This window comes from Phodopus roborovskii, unplaced genomic scaffold, assembly GCF_943737965.1.
Source record: "Phodopus roborovskii unplaced genomic scaffold, PHOROB, whole genome shotgun sequence".
Lineage (NCBI taxonomy): Eukaryota > Metazoa > Chordata > Mammalia > Rodentia > Cricetidae > Phodopus > Phodopus roborovskii.
The window spans coordinates 53,778,866-53,797,932 of NW_026126433.1; the positions used below are offsets into that span (position 1 = coordinate 53,778,866).

A 19,067-nucleotide genomic window follows, 5' to 3' on the forward strand; every position below is an offset into this window, starting at 1 on the left:
TGTGTATATGTGCACCAAGAACCTGCCTGGTGCCCTCAGAGGTCAAATGAGGGTGTCAGATCTGAACCTGATCCTCTGCAAGAGCAACAAGACCTCTTAGCCACTGAACCACCTCTCCAACCTGTGAGGAATGTGGGGAGGTATCAGAGAGCATCTCATAAGATCCTTTGCGTTTGTCTTTTCCTCTGCTGTCCAGCACTTAAACTTTATCTAGGGAAGGGCAGGTCAGTGGTCATCATCTGGGCTTTGTCCTGGCTTGCGTCCTTTTGCTGTAATAAACACAGTGATCAAAACAAGGTGGAAAGAGTTTAGTTGCCTTACAGCTGATAAGCCATCATCAAGTTCTAGGCCGGGAGCTCAAGGCAGGAACTGAAGCATGTGGAGCGCTATCGCCTTGCCTGCAAGAACGACGTTCAACAACAGGATTCTTCTGCAGCTATGTTTATTGCGCGGCTCATTACAGCAAGTTGAGGGAAGACCCCGAGGAGGAAAAAGGGCTCTGCTTATATATGCTCAGAGGAGTCGTGTCTGTTACTGACAGGTGCTGCCCGCAACGCTTGTAACGGTCACCCCATGATGTGGATCACGCATGCGCATTGTCAAAAACAACCACGCCTTGCTGGCTTATGGACAGGAAACCGGCACCATCTTTGGGAATGGCACCGGTGGCTCTCTACATCTCCCCCTTTTTTGTTTTATAAACGCAACAGGCAAGGGTAGTGGTCTGATCTCCAGTAACAAGATGGACATTGTAATGACCCTGAATTCTGGTAGTCAGCCAAGTCAGTGCCATATCCGTCTGGCATCTTTTCCCTGGAGGTGGGGCCTTGACCACCAACCCATATGCAACCAGACTTGCCCTTCTCGGAGCTGCTCATGGCCAGAGTCAACTTGGAGTGCAGTGCTAAGCCAAACAACCTGAGCGTGAAGAATTTATTACAGTAGGCTAAACTAAAGAAGCACCTGTCAGCGTGCAATGGGAAAAACCCCCGCAGAACGTTAGGGCTGTTTCTGGTAAAAAAAAAAAAAAAAAAAATGGACACCCTAACCTGGTGCAATGTCATAGAAGACTCAGGGTGCAAGGGCTGTCCTATTGGAAATTAATGTCCATTTTTTAACATGCTTAGCCACACAGTGGGAGAGGAGCCTATCTCCATAGCAGCTAGGGCTTGAGTGATAACCACTTTGTCACGTGTCTGTTGAGCATGTAGCTTACACACCAACCAGAGCAGGAGCACCACCCCACCACATAACAGCAGGCCAAACCCCATTACACCCGCCCACTCCTTAAAGTGGGAAAAAGCAGTGGAGATCCAGGAGAACGATCCTTCTGATAGAGAGGCGTCCACACAGGTGGAATTCACATGGACGATGGCCATTCGAAGTTGGTCCATCAGGCTATCAAATTCTCCTGTCCATTCACCTAAAAGATACTGAAAAAGTTGTTTAGAAAGGTTTGCAGCTTTTGTATAATTTTCATATTGTACACTGGTGACACATAAACTGGAATATTTCCATTGACAGCCCAGTTGGGCTAGCTGCCAGAGTGTGTCAATTTGTTCCTGCACCAAATCAATTCTCTGATTGACTACCATCAATCCTCCTTTTAATCGTGAATCAATGGAAGCCTGTGATTGGCAAAGATCATGCCATATGGCTTTCCATTCCAAATATTGCCCCATGTTTTGTGACAAACATCCAGTCTGCAGGGGTCATAGCCATAGCAGACAGTCTCTCTACTTGTGAGAAGGTGTAGTTAGCATTAATGCCATAAGCACGGACAGATTCAGCCAATTCCTTAACCTGCTTATGTTCCAAAGGTTGATGAGTATGATTTCCATCCTCCTCAAAAACAGGAAACATCTGAGTTAACTGCCCTGTTGAAACAAAATTAGAAATCCTTTTCCCCTGTAACTTGTCCTTGAACTTAAATTTTGGAGTCAAAGCATTTTTAAAATATATAAATTGAATTAATCCAGCAACATTTCCTTTAACAGTTGTTTCCTCAGCAGTCAAACAATACAAAGACAATATAATACCATACAGTATCCAGATTCTCTCCATCTGTGGCTTTTTTATTATTCTGTTTCTTTTCTATTTTTTTTATTTTTTTATTTTTATTTTTTTGATCAGTCTCTCGGGGCTCTTTCACTTTCTCTTTGCTAGCCTTTTTCTTTTTGCGCGCACCCAACTTTTCGTCACGTTCTGCTTCTGACATGCTTTCCTGATAGCATGTCTATCAGAACTTACCTTATTTTGTTACCTGTCTGCCACAGTTCTGAATCCTCTCCAGCTGCTACTCACTGGCTCGCTCAGCCTCTTTCTTACACACCTGAGCATCACACTCCAGGTGCTACCGCCCACAGTGGGCTGGACCCTCCCACATCAACCATGTGGATCACCAATCAAGAAACACCCTGCAGACCTGTCTGGCATTTTAGCAGCTGAGAGTTTCCCTCACAGATGACTCCCAATTGTGTCAGGTTGACAAAAAAAAAAAAAAAAAAAAAAAAAAAACCAGCTGGCTCAGGCTCATACTTGGAAGTAGTGGTATCACTTTAATTCTTAAGCTCAAGAATGCAAGTTATTTACCTAGTAAGTGAAACCATGATTGCCTAGGGTGATTACACGAAAGCCTGGAAGCTCAAGCTAAACGTTGTACCCTGGGAAAGCTGTGATCAGAATGAATCAGAATCATCTGGAAGGCCAGTCTCTTGAAAAGTGCCTCATCCATGCCTGTGCTTTGTAGATCTTCAGTGAGATGTTTTTTGCCATCTTCAATGTGAAAGGGGGCAGTTCTCATCTACTCTAAGGCATGCCATTTCTGTCAAATACACCACCTGAGCAACAACAAGGGAAGACTGGCCTTGTTCATGATTACCAAGCATGGTCTATGGGTCTGGCTGCTTGCATGTTGGCTTGAACAGCTTATCATCAGTTTGATGGTTTAAACAAAGTCAGTCAGTAGGAGGTGCTTAGATTTTAAGCCTTTTCCTCTGAGCCCCTAACAGTATCTCAAGTTTACATGTCAGGGAAAAGAAATCACCTTTGGGAAGCAGCCCTCATATGTCTTTAGACATAGGTCCCTGGGGGCTGGAGAGGCAGCTCAGTAAGACCACTTGTTGCTTCTCAGAGGCTCCAGGTTCAATCACTCCAGTTCTAGAGGATGTGACATTGTCTTCTAAAACCTCAGGCACCAGACACGTACATGGTGCACCGTAGACAAGATGCTCACTTACATAAAATAAACAAATCTTTAAAAATTTAAAAAAGAAATAGTCTATTAGGAGCAGTGTGTAAAATGTAAAAGAAAAGCCTTCCCAGGCGGAATGTAGCAAGTTCTAAAGTAAAATAGCCACAGAGATCCAGGAGCTGGCTCCTTTTGCCCTGTACCTGCTTCAGACAAGGAGGCAGAGTGACTGTAGAAGACAGGGATGCTGGGAAATGGCTGCCTGCAACAATTTGAGAATTTTTAGGTTTTCTGTGGAGTGATTTGTATAATGTTTTGCTTTGCTTCATGTCAATACCAAGTGGGAAAACACTGCTTTTTGTTATGTTACATGTATGAATTTTACTGTTTTTAGTTATGTGTCAAATAAAACTGGCCCACATGATGTCATCTTCCACCTACTGTCTTAACATTAAGTTATAGAGAAATAAACAGTTAATCCAGAAATGATAGTGTGTACCTTTAATCCTTAGCACTCAGAAGGGAAAAGTGAATGAATCTGAGTTCCAGGTAGGCCAGGGCTGCAAGGTGAAACTGCACCTCTCTGTTTCTGTGTCTCTTACAGACACACACACACATCCTTTATTGCTAAGCATAGTGACTAAGCTCATGATTTTACTTGTTTCTGCCTGTAGGGAGTATGTGACCAGTGCCCTCTGCATCCCCCTGGCAAGCCAGAAGAGGTAAGGATGAGTATGGGCTCTCTGTCTCTTCTGCTTTGATGACCAAGCCATTACAACCATCCATTTTATATGTGACAGGAGTTCCACTGGGCGTCCTGATTGGACCTGCATTGTGGTGGGGTTTACGTCTGGTTATGTGCGGTTCTACACTGAGGTGAGTTGGGTTTCCAGCAGTAGAGAGTGCTAGCTGACGGCAGTGCTGTGCACCATGCAGTGCCACCTTGTGACTTCACTACCAAGAACACAGGTGGGAATCCAAGAGGACAGTCTCAATGTGAATGCTAGGAAATTATGTAGCTGATGATTTAGCAGTGGTTCTCCACCTTCCTAACGCTGTGACCCTTTAATACAGCTCCGCATGTGGTGGTGACCCCCAGCCATAAAATGATTGTCATCGCTACTGTTAGGTAGCTGTTAGGAATTATGATATATTGTTTTCTGATGGTCTTTGGGGGTTGTGACCACAGGTTGAGAACCACTGTTTTATGGAGTGAAAGGGGTAGGCAAGGGATCATCTGTAGAAGAAACAAGAGTCACTGTCCACTTGTGAAAAAAGAAGACCCGGTGTCCTTGGGAGACTGCTGGGAAATGGCACTGTTTGCCTTAGCCCTGTTCAGTCACACTGTGGAGAAAGCCAGCAGGGCCCTTTTCTCTGCTTGCTTCCAGAGCGGTGTGCTTTTGCTCGCACAACTTTTGAATGAGGACAAAGTGCTTCAGCTCAAGTGCAGGACCTATGAAATCCCACGACACCCCGGAGTGACTGAGCAGGTAATGTCAAGACTGTGTTCAGAATAACAGTGGCTGGGCTGGAGAGACGGCTCAGCTGTTAAGAGCACTGGATGCTCTTTCAGAGGACCCATATTCAATTCCCAGAGTGCACATGTTGGTTCAGAACCATCTGTAACTTCCAAGGGGATCAGACCCACCTGCCCTTTCTGTCCTCCAAGGGCACTAGGCACATGTAATACACAGACATACATGCAGACAAAAACATCTATATATGTAAAAATCAATTACAAGAAAAGTAACAGTAACATTGTTTTAAAAGCAATTTTGTTAGCTCTTTTATCTGGGAATTAAGAGATTTGTCTTGTGGCACAGTTAGCTGAGCTGGAATATTCTAGAAATGTAATTTATAGCTAAATAGAATACTAGTCATTGTATTTTGTAATGAAACATTGTATTAAGATGACTGTCTTAGTGTTTTATTACTATGAAATGACATCATGACCATGGCAACTCTTATAATAAAGGAAAACATTTAATTGGGACTGGCTTACAGTTTCAGAGGTTTAGTCTGTTATTGTTATGTGGGAAGCATGTAGGCCGACATGAATGATGCTGGAGGACCTGAGAGTTCTACATCTGCAGACAGCAGGAAGAGTGAAAGACCCTAGGCCTGTCTTGAGCATTTGAAACCTCAAAGGCCACCCCCATGTGACACTTCCTCCAACAAGGCCACATCTCTTAATAGCACCACTCCTTGATGACCAGGCATCCAAATCTATGAACCTATGGGGGGAAACCACCAGTGACTTAAGGGGAAAACATATTAGTGAAACTTCGTATTTTAAATTTTAATTCAAGTGTCAAAATTACCTATAACAAAAGAAAAAGTGTCTCACGGTAAAACAGTATCCATAGTGCTTTTATTCCATTTATAGTATACAGAGTTAAAACTTTATAATGAATCTTTCTTTTTGAAAGCACTACATAGTTCCAGAAAATTCCACATTAGATATACTGAATGCATACATAGACTTAAATTGCACAATAAATTCTAGAAATTACAGAAAAGCAATCCAGTACAAGAAACTAGATTTTATTTGTCAGCACATAAGAATGAATTAATTAAAACATAAACAACTAATTAGTCATATAGTCAAGATAAACTACACATTTAGGGAAAGGGTGAGCTATGACTATGCCAAGAGAGAAAATTCCATAGAATGAGATTTACTGTGAGCCTTGGATAATGGGCATGCAATTTAATTGGTTAGTGGGAGAAGAAAGGGTTCTATTTCCAGGAGTCGGAGAAAAGTGAGGGGAGGCTCAAATGTAGAACTTTGTACATGGCAGCAAGGGAACCCATTAGGAAACAGCGAGAAACTGAGTGGTAAGCAGAGTGAGCTAAGTTTGTGTGACCTCCGGAAATGAATTGACATGGGGCATTAGAGGAGCTCCCAGAGAAAGAAGGGGTACAGCCACAAGCCAAGAGGAACACTCATTCTTGGGCCTCAGTGTGAGAGACTAGAGTCGAGGGTTCTTGGGGGCACGGGTGTTCATTGTTTGGGGCTTTGCTGTTTCTTTGTGTAGCTCATGTTCTGGAACTCACAATCCTACCTCTGCCTTCCTAGTGCTGTGATTATAGGTGTATCTAACCTTGCCCTGTTGAAATTGGATTTTGAAAAATTACTGAGGCAGGAGACTGTGTCAAATAGACAAAATTAAAATCATATCTGTGTGCTTAATAAAATGGGAAAATTAGGATTGGGATGAAGAGTAATTGACAAAATGCCTGCCTATGTACAAGGCTTGAGTTACGTCCTCAGCACTGTAACTACAAGTATGTAAATAATGTTGCTCATTATTTACTCAGAGGCATCACACTCAATACTGTTCCATCGGCCAAATGTATGTACATTGTAAGTAAGTAAATCAGATGTGTATGAATTTATTTGAGAATGAGTATTGGGACAGGCCTCTGATTTCAAGTGAGTATTTGTGAGGTGTTGAGGTGTTTGTTTGTTTCTTTTTTTTTTTTTTTTAAACACTGGATTTCTCTGTGTAGCCCTGGCTGTCCTAAAACTCACTGGCCTTGAACTCAGGGATCTGCTGGAATCAAAAGGATGTGCAACATACCCTATGAGCTTCTACTTTTAACACGACTTACATCTCTATAATGGCTATTTCTCATGAGCGGGAGCAAGATTTTTACTCTCACCACTATCCAGAAACCATTTCCTACTACATGTAAAGTTCATATTTGAGAGGAAGTTGAAGACTTTGGCCAGAAGGTGTCCTGAAATTAGTTACTGCTTCCTTCTGCTGCTTTCTTTAACTGTCTCATGTTTGCAGTTGACTGTTTAATCACAGTATTTAACTGATGAGTGTGATTCCTAAGTGTGTTTAAACAAGAAGGCGTTTACTTGTTGTATCTGTTGAAGAAAGGCTATTGTGTTGTTTTCTCTTTATCCCCTCACAGAATGAAGAGCTGAGCATCCTGTACCCGGCTGCCATTGTGACTATTGATGGGTTCAGCCTTTTTCAGTCTCTCCGTGCTTGTAGAAACCAGGTGGCAAAAGGTAACATTTCAGCAAGAAGTTCTAACTTCTGGTCATGATGGTTTTATTTGGTGTGGCCTCACCCAAGTGAGGTGCTCCATGCTGTTAGGGTGTTGGCAGAAGGGTGTGGCAGCCTAAGTGCAATATGCTTTCTTTCCTTAATTCAGCAACACAGCTTGGCTGGGGGAGAGATCGTTGGTCACTGGATGAGGATTTGGGTGCAGCTAGCAAACCTCTCTCCCTAGATGAGAAGCTATAGTACACAAGTGCTAAAATCCTCTGACTCCATTGCCTCGTGCCTCACTGAGGATAGAGGCATCAATGTGTGCTGGCACATTTCCTCCCAGGGGTAAGAGCCCAGCAGGCCAGCTCAGCCTCTTTATTTGAAACACTGGTCAATGAAGAGGTGTCGGAGGACTGAACTTCGTGTATGAGGGCGTCATTATTAGAGGTGAAAGCTGCACAGATAATCAAGGAGTCTCATTGTGGTGATGATGATGGAGTATGGTGGAAGCTAGGGTCAACAGCAAGGGTGTTCCCTCAACACCATCCTCTTGCTGCTTGCTTACTCTATTTGTTCATTTGTTTGTTTGTTCATTCATCTGCTCTTTCATTAATTCATTCATTCACTCATTCATTCATTCGAGACAGGATCCACTGAGTTTGGAACTCATTGGGTCAGCAAGATTAGTTGGCCAGTGAGCCCAGGGACCTGCCTGTTCATGCTGCCAGTGGTGCAGTCACAGGCTCGTTACAGGGGCCACACTGTAATTCTTGTGTGACTGCTGGGTCTCTGGACTCCGGCCCTCATGCTTGTGTGGAATACTGATGGAGTGTTCTTGCCAGCCCCCTGAGAACAGTTTCTTAGGATATGTTTGCTGTTTAACAACAACAATAAAATATTTCTAAGCTAACTTTACATAAGGTGGAAAAACAAGCAGTGTCTTCTGGAGGGGAAATAAGTCTTCGTACACCTACCTCTTCTAACTCACTCTTCACTGAACAGATTGTCTCAGCAGCCTGTGATTGGTAAAACTTTCCAGGCTCGCTTTTGTGCTTCTTTTCATTATTCTTTAAATTGTTTAAATGTAGCCCATTGTAACCTCATTATTTTGAGATTGATGAAATAGTCACCATTACTGGGAGGCCAAGGCGAGAGAATCTCAATTGAGTCTGTGCTTAAAAAAATAGTCACCATTAATAAATCTCATGTATTTTTAATTACTGTGCTCTCTGATTAGTTGACATTTTACAACAGTAACTTATATACTAGATGTCTTTTTGATAAAATGTCCTTCTGTCCATTACAATTGTCAGATTTTTATTTTTGACAGCTGCAGCATCAGGCAATGAGAACATACAACCACCACCATTAGCTTACAAGAAGTGGGGTCTACAAGATATTGACACTATTGTTGATCATGCTAGTATTGGTAAGTATTGCTGGTTCTGTTTTTAGTCTTACAATTTTTTTTTATTGAAGCATCTAATTTATTAGAAATTGACACTTCTTTCTTACATGAAAAAAAATCCATTGCAGTGTTTGACACTGGGAAGTTAGCGCTTTTTTTCATATAGGTTTATGCTTAAGATAAAGTAGCAGTTTTTGTAAAGATTTAGTTATATCTTCAGCATTAATACTGCAGTTTTGGGTAGCCACTATTCTGATGTCATTTGTGTACTGACATTCTGATTCTTATATTGGACCAACAGAACATATATGAAGCAGATCTCTTCCCATGACAGTATTTGAGGACTTACTGCATTAGTTTTCAAGAATATAGATATTAAAGACTGAGTATGGTGGTACATACCTGTCATCTCAGGAGACAAGGCAGAAGGACTGGGAATTTGAGGCCAGACTACGTTATATAAGACTCGTAAAAAATACCTATATGTATGTAATGTAATGTATGTATAAGGGAAAAAAACCAAAGAAGAAATAAAGAGATGAAAAGTAATAACTGTCTAGAAGCATGAGACTAATTGAAAGATCATGTAAGAGTAGACAGAGAAAACTCCAGCATTGAGCAACTTGACTTAATCTGACAGTAAAAGAACAAGCCCTCTAGCTGACACACATGTTGGTCCCGGGGTGAGTTGCAGAATGTTCTGGAGAGACAGTGAGTACCAGGCAAGCTGTTAAGAGTGAGGCAGGGGGCATAGACAGGGCCTAATCTTGAAAGGCCTCCCATACTACATAGAGGAGTAGCTAAATCTTTTCTTGGGCCGTTCTCAGCCGTCAGGAACCACTGAATTCTCAGCAATAAATAAATAAATAAATAAAATTACTTACTCACATTGCCTGTTAGAAAAACCACTGTGGGGGCTGCAGGGATGGCTCGGGTTAGGAACACTGGCTGTTCTTCCAGAGTTCCTGTGTTCAATTCCCAGCAACCACACGGTGGCTCACAACCATCTGTAATGAGATATGGTGCCCTCTTCTGTCATGCATCTTTAAAATAAGAAAAAGAAAAACCACTGTGGGGCAGTTCAGAGACGGAAATAGATGGATCACCATTAGAAGAAGCTTGGTGTGTTTGTACATGCTTACAATTCCAGCTATTCTGCAGGCTGAATGGAGGAGGATAGCAAATTCAAGGCCAGCATTGACAGTGTGGCCTAACTTCATCTTAACTTAAAGAAAAAAAAAAACTAGTAGAGAAACTGTACCTTTGTGAGAAGTAATGGTCTTTTGAATTAAGGTGATAAAAGTGAAAGTTGAAAGAGAAATATTATTTAAAAATATTTTCACTGTAATATATGTTTAAAAATTGAACATTATATAAATATATAGAGAAAAAACAAAAAAAAAAATTCCTGCTCTTCAGAGATCCTCATCATTGGTGTTTAGCTCCCTAGTCTTTGTAGAAGTACATATGTAATATGCATACTGTCATGTGGAAGGTGTGCTTTTATGCATAGTGTTGCGTAAAAACTCCTTTCACAGCAGGGGTTCTAAGGATACATTTTGTCAGCCTTAGTCCTAACAGAGGACAGATGGCTCACTTGACAAGGTTTATTTACAGAGAAGCTGTAAGGTTTGTTGTTGTAGAAGTGCCAGGGGTGTCTGTACACCAGGGCTTCTAGGCAGCTAGGCTTTTAACCACTGCTAAGTCAGAGGACTTAAGGGCAGAGTCCCCCTCTCTTAGAGAGAGTGCTGGGATTGGGATCGGCGTCCGGGGACAGAATGACTTCCTCAGGGTCACAGCCAGCTTTCAGAGGAGCCATCTGCATTCTCCCTTCTCTAGTCTCCTGATGGGGCTCCTGTCTGAATTCAGCCAGAAGTCAGTAGGAGTTGTCAAAGTCTGGTCTAGGAAAGACTGGAGTTATGTGGAGGGCTGACAAAAGACTGGCACCCAGGCCTGCTGACTCTGTCTACACAGCCCTGTATGTCATTCTTTCATGGAATACTCTTGTTGGTAAACAGCTTGCCGTGTCTTTAGTTTTTTCCTAAGAGAAATGCTAACATACAATTTCCAAAGTGTTGAGTCCAGCCCAGGGTCTCCCCCCTGCTCTGTTAATTAAACTTTGGAACATTGAAGCTGGCTGGGGAAAATGATTGGATAGAAAACACTGTTCTATTCATTTACTCCCCAGCCTACACATGAAAAAAAACAAAAGGTAAGTAAAGTTTATTTTGTGTACACCTTTATGTGAAGTCTTAACTCATTCAATAACTAAATACCTATTATTGCCTAGGTAAAGCTGGTCCTGGAAACACATGATAGTCTAGACTCTGACCTGGGAAAGCTTTTATTTTGTAATAAAGATAAATATAACTAAATGAGTAACTATGGCCCTATCAAAACACTAGTAGGCATTGTGGAGGGACTCAGCAGAGTTATGCTCTAGAGCAGTGGTTCTTAACCTGTGGGTCGTGACCCATTTCACAGGGGTCACATATCAGATAGCCTGTATAGCAGATGGTTTACATAAGATTCATAACAGTAGCAAAATTATAGTTATTAAGTAGCAGTGAAATAATTTTCTGGTTGGGTGCTCTCCACAAATGAGGAACTATATTAAAGGTTTGCAGCGTTAGGAAGATTGATAATCACTGGACTGGAGTAAAGGCAGTGCATAGATAGACTGTTAAGAACAGGCCTCTCCAGAGAACACGCTTGGATTGAGACAGGGAGGGTGAGAAGGAGCCAGCTGCAGGAAGATTTTTAGTCATAGTATTCTCAACAGAGGGCACAATATGAATAGAGGCCTGTGGACCCCAAAACCTCAATGGATTTGAGAACAAGGGAAGTCAGCACGGCTTGATAGTGAGTGTGAAAAAGGAAATCAGGAGGTGTACAGAAGTCCAGAGCTAAAAATATGGAAGGTGAATTTTATTCTGAACTTGGCGGTTTCTAAGACAGCCAGAACTGTCTCAAGTAAACAAGAATAAAGAGTTCCCCTTGGGTGCTCTTTAGACACAGGTGTGGAAGAGTAGTGGTTTTGGCAGTTCAGGCCTGTGAGAATGACGGACTTAAGAGCAGCAGTGATGTGAAGCAGCGCCGTACAGTTGCTCAGGTATGAGCTTGAGAAATGAGAGGAAGGATCCAAGGACCTACCCTCCCTAGTGACGGGATCATGGGCGATGTCTTCATTGTTTAGTGGGAGCAGCTGGGTAGGACAATGAGGAAGAGATGTAAGGGGGAAAGTTATGTTTTCACGTGTTGACTTGTGGCTGAAGCACATTGTAGTAGATAGAGCATGGAGCAGGCAGACAGACGTGTGATCCGAGGTTCAGAGGCAGCAGGGTCTGCAGATAGAAATGGTTTGGGTGGGTACTGTGAAACACAGCAGGCCAGCTTGGAGCTCTTTACTGACTTGATGAGCCGTTGGAGGGGAGAGGTGAGCACAGAAGCCAGGCTGGGGTGGGTTTGTGTCCAATTCCTGTTTTCAAAAGTAGCAAATAAGAACAAGAAATAAAAACAGCATCTCCACTCTCATCTGCAGTGCTGACCAGTTCCTTGAGCTCCATATTCTTTTTTTTAAGCTCCTTTTCTGAACACTTTTACGGATGTCCAAACTTGACCTCTAGAGTTAAATTCTCCATTTCCTCCCCTCACACTTGCCACTTTTTTCTCGCTCTTCCACCCGCCTCCCCTCTCCCTCTGTCCAGCCCAGTTGCACTCAGGAATCATTACTTGCTCAGGTGCTGGTCGGCCTTGTCTCCCAGCCCGTCTCTCACTGTATCCGTCAGTTTTTTAAGCTGGCTTCCCAGAGCACCCAGAGGCCTTCTGCAAAACATAATTGCTGCTCCCCTGCCTGGAGCAGTGCCCACCAGGCCCCTATTCACACATCACACCATCGAGGAGACCCTCACAGGTACCGAGGAGTGGAAGAGGTCCAGTGAGCTTAAGTTTAAGGATATTTATGTGCAGAGAACATAAGAACATTCGGTGTGTCTCTCAGGGCTTGTGTTCAGGGAAAATCTCCAATGACAAGATTTTAACCCTAAGGGGAAAATCTCAGCTAAGAAAATAGACTTATAGTTGAAAGCTTTCTCGGCCTGAAGTAAGCTTTACATCATTCTAAATGAAAACAGTGAATATTCATTTATTTTTCTTAAGTGGCTCTGCAGCTTTTGAAGGGATGGCAGAAGAAGAGGGTCCTCAATGAGCTGTGTCACCTTATATGCATGAAGCACAGTTCCAGCACTTGTGACAAAAGCCATCATTGCTCTAGATTCAGCTGCCTGCCGATGTACAGTAAGGTAGAAGAGCAAGTCAGTGTTGTCTCAGTGATCAGGCCTAGGATCTGGGGAAGAGCCAGGGCAGCGGGCCTGTGTCAACAGCTTCAGGCACTCCAGGGTTAAGATCTGCTCTGTGGAGCAAGTTAAGTGCAGGGGCTTGTAGGAAGGGCTGTGATGGAACATGGATCTAAACTGGATGATGTGGGAATGGGAACCCAAAGGTGGCTTGATAAATAGAGGAAAATAATAGCAACATTAGTGGGTTGAAACACTTGGTAAAATAGTGGTATCATTGCAAGGGGTTATTAAAGTAATGGAGATTTTAAAAAGGCTATGCTTGCAACTCAGGTTGACGCTTTTGATATTTATCATTACTATCAACTGTGGATTTTTGTCGTTTTGAAATGAAACTAAGTAGTATCCTGGAAAAGAAGTAAAAATAATCACTTAAATGAAGTCATTGTAATCTATTCATTCTTTTAATTAGGTATTATGACTCTGTCACCTTTTGATCAAATGAAGACTGCTTCCGTCATCGGTGGAATTAATGCAGCGATTAAAAACAGTCCACCAGCCATGTCTCAGTATATCACTGTGGGGTCCAGTCCATTCACTGGCTTCTTCTATGCTCTAGAGGTATGAGTTTCATCTTGAGTGGAGCCACTCTTAATTTTTTTAACTTGCCTAGAAACTGGATACAGTAATGCATCCTTAGAAAGATTAAGTTTAAAATTCTAAATTTTACCTGAAGCTAAAATTAATCTCAAGTTCCTTCTAAACATTTTTATAATTAAAAAAATTACTGTGTGTGTATGTGTTAGTATGATGTGTGTGTGAGAGTCAGAACAATGCTTGGAAGTTTGCTCTTTCCTTCTACCATGTAGCTGGCTGGCCATGATGAGCTCCCAGTTCTACCTCCCATGTTCCCTTGGGAGTGTGCTGGGCTTACAGATGCACACAGTCGCATCTGTCTTCTCTGTGTGGCTTCTCTGGGGATTGAACTCGGGTCATCAGGCTTATGCTGCGTGTACTTCACCCACAGTGCCATGTCACCAGTCCAAGTTTCTTCTAAATAATTTAGATTAACTGAAAAGCATTACAGATATGGTAGCACACACCTGTATTCTAGCATTGGGAGAGATGAGACAGAAAGATCAGAAATTCAAAGTTGTTCTCTGTTGCATAGCAAGTTTGAAGCTAGTCTGGGCTACAGGAGACCTTGCTCCCAGCTCTCTCTCTCTCTCTCTCTCTCTCTCTCTCTCTCTCTCTCTCTCTCTCTCTCGTGTGTGTGTGTGTGTGTGTGTGTGTGTGTGTGTGTGTGTGTGTGTGTCAAAAACCCAAGGTAAAACCAATAATTTTTTGTCTCTGAAGCCCTAAGTTTTTTGACAGCTGCACTTGGTTTAAGCTGTGGATTGTTAATTATGTCCGCCCACAAGGAATCAAAATAAATGAAGAGCTATGAGACAGAGTAATCTCCCTTTATAGTTAATAAAAACTTTGAAAATGATTTTCCTGAAATAAAAGAAAGTTAACTGTTACAGTTGGCAGCCTTCTCTGGATGGGCTAAGCTGTCTCTTTGCTTTCATACAAATATATATTTACTTTAAAAAGAAAAAAAAAAAGGGCAAGAGCTAGTTGTGCCCAGCTGGGATATCCATGGCCTTGTCCTGTTGGCTTCCTTGGTTTTCATTATGCTACAGTTTAAAGAGAGAAACCCTAAATAAAGGTTGGTTCTAGGCCAGCAGGAGAAGCTCGGCACAACAGGCAGCCCTTGGCTCTAGGCAGTGTGCTTGTTAGCCAGCGATTTTACTTTCAAATCCTAGCCTCGCTCAATTCTGTTGCTGCTGCTGAGAGAGCTGCTGCCACAGACTTTGGAGCTTGCTTTTTAAAGCAGTTTGCTATAGAACATAGACTCCATATCTCAGTTTTTTCTCCATGCCTGTTTTGCAGGGAAGCACTCAGCCGCTGTTATCTCATGTAGCACTGGCAGTTGCAAGTAAACTGACTTCTGCTCTCTTTAGTGCTGCCAGGTAAGGAAGCTGCCTTTCTAACTGATCTGGTTTGGATCTGGCTGATTGTGCCTAGACTGTGGTGATCTGTACCCTAAAACCCTTGGGACTAGTGTCTGTTGACTTGACCTGTTTGTGTTCCCTCTGTTCAGTGGCTGGCTTGGTTGGAAAAGCAGGAATGATGAAGAGACGGTCCAGAAGCAGAAGCCCAAGATGGAGCCAGCCACTCCCTTAGCTGTGAGGCAAGTCTGTGACAGTGTCTCTCCTGGGGGGCTTTGAGCAGCTACACTTACACTAACTTAGGGCTGTAGTTGATTTTCTGATCCCGTGACTGTGCAGGCTTCTGAGAACTTCTCATGTGGAATTCTTTTTCAACCACATCATGAGTTCCTTGAAGAGGTTGACTCTTCCGAACTAGAGTCCCTTCCCTGTTTTACTCAAGAACATAGCTGTGTATCTGTGAATAGAGGGTCTTTTTGTTGTTATTTTAATTTTTGGGAAAAGAAGGCTTGGCTTTTGCTTAGCTTCCTTTTTAATTGTTGCTTTTATCTGATATAAAACACATCATAAAAGGAAGTAATGCTCCAACTCCTCTTCTTAAAGATGTTTTTCACCTGGAGAAAGCTGACTATTAACTTTTTAGTAAAATCAAATTTTTGGGTTTGTAGGTTACATCATTACTTCCTAAACAAAGAGGTTTCAAAGTTGCTTTTCTCCTTGACAGTCCTGGAACTTCCTTCATATGAGGCAGGCATCACACTGAACTGTATCCAGGCTTTTCTTTTACTCTGTTATAACACACCTGATTGCTGATTTACTCATCAAGAAATTAGTAAAATAGCCTTTTGTATTTCAGGTCAATGTGACCAGGTTTGCCAAGGTTTTTTGTCTATGTGAGCTCCCTTTTCATTTCCTGTTTTCTTCTGGCACACTGGTAATTCTCATGAGTTGGTTATGAAGCCAATAGCACTTTAGCAGAAACACTTTAGAAAGTTCTTGCTTCATGTGGTTTGTGTTATTGATGTCAAAATGTTTGACCAAAACTTAAAGCAGGGACGTTTTATTTTGATTCACAATTCCAAAAGGGTTCAGTGCATCGTCAGTTAGCCCAGTGTTCTTGAGGACATCATTGCAATGGAGACCTTTGGCAGAGGAGAGCCGTTAGCTTCTTGATGAGTACAGAAAGATGGGGAAAGGCCAGAGCAATATACGACTCCCCAGGACACACCAGTGACCTACAGCTTTCAATTAGGTGTCCCCTTTTGATTTCCACCACCTCCCAATAATGCCATCATATCATAAATTTGTCAAGGGATTAATCAGTTCAAGGTCAGAGCCCTCATTATCTAGTCATCTATGGCAGCACACTACAGCCACCAAAGTGTGCCTTATTAATGTCCTAGTCATTTCTCAGTCCAGCCCAAGCTCCTTACCATTCCTGATATCAAGATAGATATCATAAACAGACAGACAGACAGACAGATAGATTGACAGCAGCAAGGTGTGCTGTCTAGACCAAGAGATCAGATGTGGAGAACGGAAACTGAAGACGCCTGTGGTTGGAGCAGAGCATCCTGCAGCAGAGTTGGTTGTGGTGTTTTCTTTGACAAGACTCTTACTCAAAGAAAAATGGGAAGAACAAAATAGTGATGTGGGAATGTTTTTCTTTTATGTATTTTATAGTACAAAAGCCAACCAGGATGAGTTATTGTTGGTTTTTTTATTCTTTGCTCTTACTCTTTGTGTGGCTGTGTAGCTGTGTAGATGAGTAACTGACCACTGAAGCCCTCCTCTTTCTCTCTCGCTCCTTCTTCTATTTGTACACCCTGCCTGCCAGCCCCACCTATGTCTCTCTCCTGCCTCTTTATTGGCCGTTCAGCTCTTTATTAGACCATCAGCTGTTTTAGGCAGGCAAAGAATCACAGCTTCACAGAATTAAAAGCAGCACAAGCTTTACATCATTAAACAAATGTTCCACCACATAAACAAAAGTAACACACCTTAATATTCCCCAACAAGTTACCAATCCAGACAAGGTTTATTTCTTCATTTAGAAATAGACAGTCTATTTTATTTGTGAATTTTGAGAATGACTTTAGTTTTTGTTTATTTTTTTTAATGATAGATTTGGACTTCCAGATTCTAGAAGGCATGGAGAAAGCATATGCCTGTCTCCTTGTAACACTCTGGCTGCAGTCACAGACGATTTTGGCAGAGTTATCTTGTTGGACGTCACTCGAGGAATTGCAATACGAATGTGGAAAGGTACTTTCCCTCAAAACTGGAGGAAAAAGTTGCCTCACTTTTTAGCCCAATAGTTGAGCAACGTCAACCCTTGGTTAGTAACTGTATGCAATACTCTATGACTTTTCTTTTTAATGTCAGCAATACTTGGCTGGTAGTTAATTGACATGCCATCAATTAAAGCACAGGGTTTTTTTTTTGGTTTGGTTAGTTTGGGTTTGTTTGTGGTGCTAGGTTTTGCATCCAGGGCCTTGTGTATGCTCCCACTGAACTATACCTCCAACTCGTCATGGGCACTTTTAATCATGGGTTCTTTTGTTTTGTTTTGTTTTGTTTTTACTCTTTGGGAGCCAACCACCCAGCTCCCAATAAGTACACCTAGACTTATTCTTATTTACAAATGCCCTACCTTGGCTTGGCTTGTTTCTAGTCAGCTTTTCTAACTTAAATGATCCCATTTCTCTTTTACTACATTTTTTGCCTCTGGGCTATTTACCTTTCTCTATTCCAAATATCTTTCTTCCCTACTCCATGGCTGGCTGTGCAGCTGACCCCTGTTGTCCTTTCCTCCTTTTCTCGATCTTGACTCTTTCCTAGATTTCTCCTCCTATGTGTATCATCTGCTAGCCCCACCTGTTTCTCTCTCCTGCTGAATTATTGGCCATTTAGCTATTTATTAGACCAATCAAGTGTTTTAGACAGCTTTACAGAGTTAAACAAATGCAACATAAAAGACAGCATCACATCTTTGCATCATTAAACAAATATTCCACAGCGTAAACGAACGTGACACATCTTCAGCTAACATTCCACACCATTTCACATCTTCCTCCTGCACTTACTTTCAATTCTGTCATTGTCAGTTAATTCTCCCTGCAGCATTCCTTTCCTTTTGTAAGGCCAGTGTTGTGGCTGACATTGTTGCCTTTGTTTTGCAGCTGCTTCAGACACTGTCCTTTCTGTGTGTTGTAGTTGTAAGAGGGCCACCCCTCTTACAGTGATTAACATTTCCTTCTGCAGCTCTGCCACCTGCTTTCCGTTCTCTGTACCACCAAGGAGCTGGATAGCAGAGGACAGTTTTATCTCTTGCTTCTAATGTAGCCAGCCAAACTACTCTCTCCAGATTTTTTTTTTTTTTTAAGGTGAGGAATCTTTCAAAGAGAGGAAAGGAAGGGCATGGGAGCCCAGGCAGGGATGGACTCAGGAAGCTTTGATGGTGTTTGCAGTACTTCCTTTTTAAAGAGAAGAGTGAACTGAAGCAAATATACATGGTGAAATATTAACATTTGATGTTTTGGTGACAGGTTATTACTTTTTTATCTTTTAAGGTCTCTAATAATTAAAAGCTAATATACTTCTCTGGCTTGTCTTGATGCCCTCCTTTCCCCTAAATTGTCAAAAGTGCATGAGAAGCTACTGTTGAGCTAGATGAATAAAATGATTAGCAACTCTTTCTGTCTGCAAGGGTACCGAGATGCACAGATTGGATGGATTCAAATTGTAGAGGACCTCCATGAACGAGTACCAGAAAAGGGGGATTTGTCCCCCTTCGGAAATACTCAAGGTCCCAGTCGAGTAGCTCAGTTCCTCGTGATCTATGCACCTCGAAGGGGAATTTTGGAAGTATGGAACACACAGCAAGGGCCGAGAGTGGGAGCTTTCAACGTGGGTAAGCACTGCAGGTAAGCAGCAAGCCCTGGTTTTCACTGTCACAGAGAGACACACAGGGGACCTTTCCTTAAAGCCCTCATTAAAGCAGATGGCCAGGTGCTGGAGAACTGCAGAATGGTCTGTCATGTTTTCACTGTGAGTGTCTGATATATAATTGAGGATCATGTATTACATAGCAGAGATATTACTCAGAATGCCATGGTGCGCTACTCATTTTTGAGCTTGCTCTAGCCTTTGTCTTTTGCTTATGTTGTG

General features: G+C 42.3%; 1 protein-coding gene and 1 non-coding gene across 4 annotated transcripts in view; both read left to right on the top strand.

The window, feature by feature from the left end:
• Rab3gap2 (RAB3 GTPase activating non-catalytic protein subunit 2) overlaps nucleotides 1-19,067 on the top strand; it is an 81,690-nt gene that overhangs the window by 29,217 nt on the left and 33,406 nt on the right. For 2 of the 3 annotated variants that reach the window (XM_051186511.1, XM_051186510.1), the window contains exons 5-14: nucleotides 3,865-3,912; nucleotides 3,991-4,066; nucleotides 4,579-4,680; nucleotides 7,118-7,217; nucleotides 8,531-8,629; nucleotides 13,376-13,524; nucleotides 14,839-14,918; nucleotides 15,050-15,139; nucleotides 17,023-17,162; nucleotides 18,607-18,823. In XM_051186511.1, the coding sequence (XP_051042468.1) occupies nucleotides 3,865-3,912; nucleotides 3,991-4,066; nucleotides 4,579-4,680; nucleotides 7,118-7,217; nucleotides 8,531-8,629; nucleotides 13,376-13,524; nucleotides 14,839-14,918; nucleotides 15,050-15,139; nucleotides 17,023-17,162; nucleotides 18,607-18,823 (1,101 nt within the window). Of the gene's footprint in view, nucleotides 1-3,864; nucleotides 3,913-3,990; nucleotides 4,067-4,578; nucleotides 4,681-7,117; nucleotides 7,218-8,530; nucleotides 8,630-10,698; nucleotides 10,821-13,375; nucleotides 13,525-14,838; nucleotides 14,919-15,049; nucleotides 15,140-17,022; nucleotides 17,163-18,606; nucleotides 18,824-19,067 lie in introns of those variants that run through there. The other variant, XM_051186512.1, reaches the window with a different exon arrangement.
• LOC127223783 (small nucleolar RNA SNORA36 family) lies at nucleotides 10,674-10,805 on the top strand. Its single transcript, XR_007834662.1, has one exon. It is a non-coding gene; the product is annotated as a small nucleolar RNA SNORA36 family (small nucleolar RNA).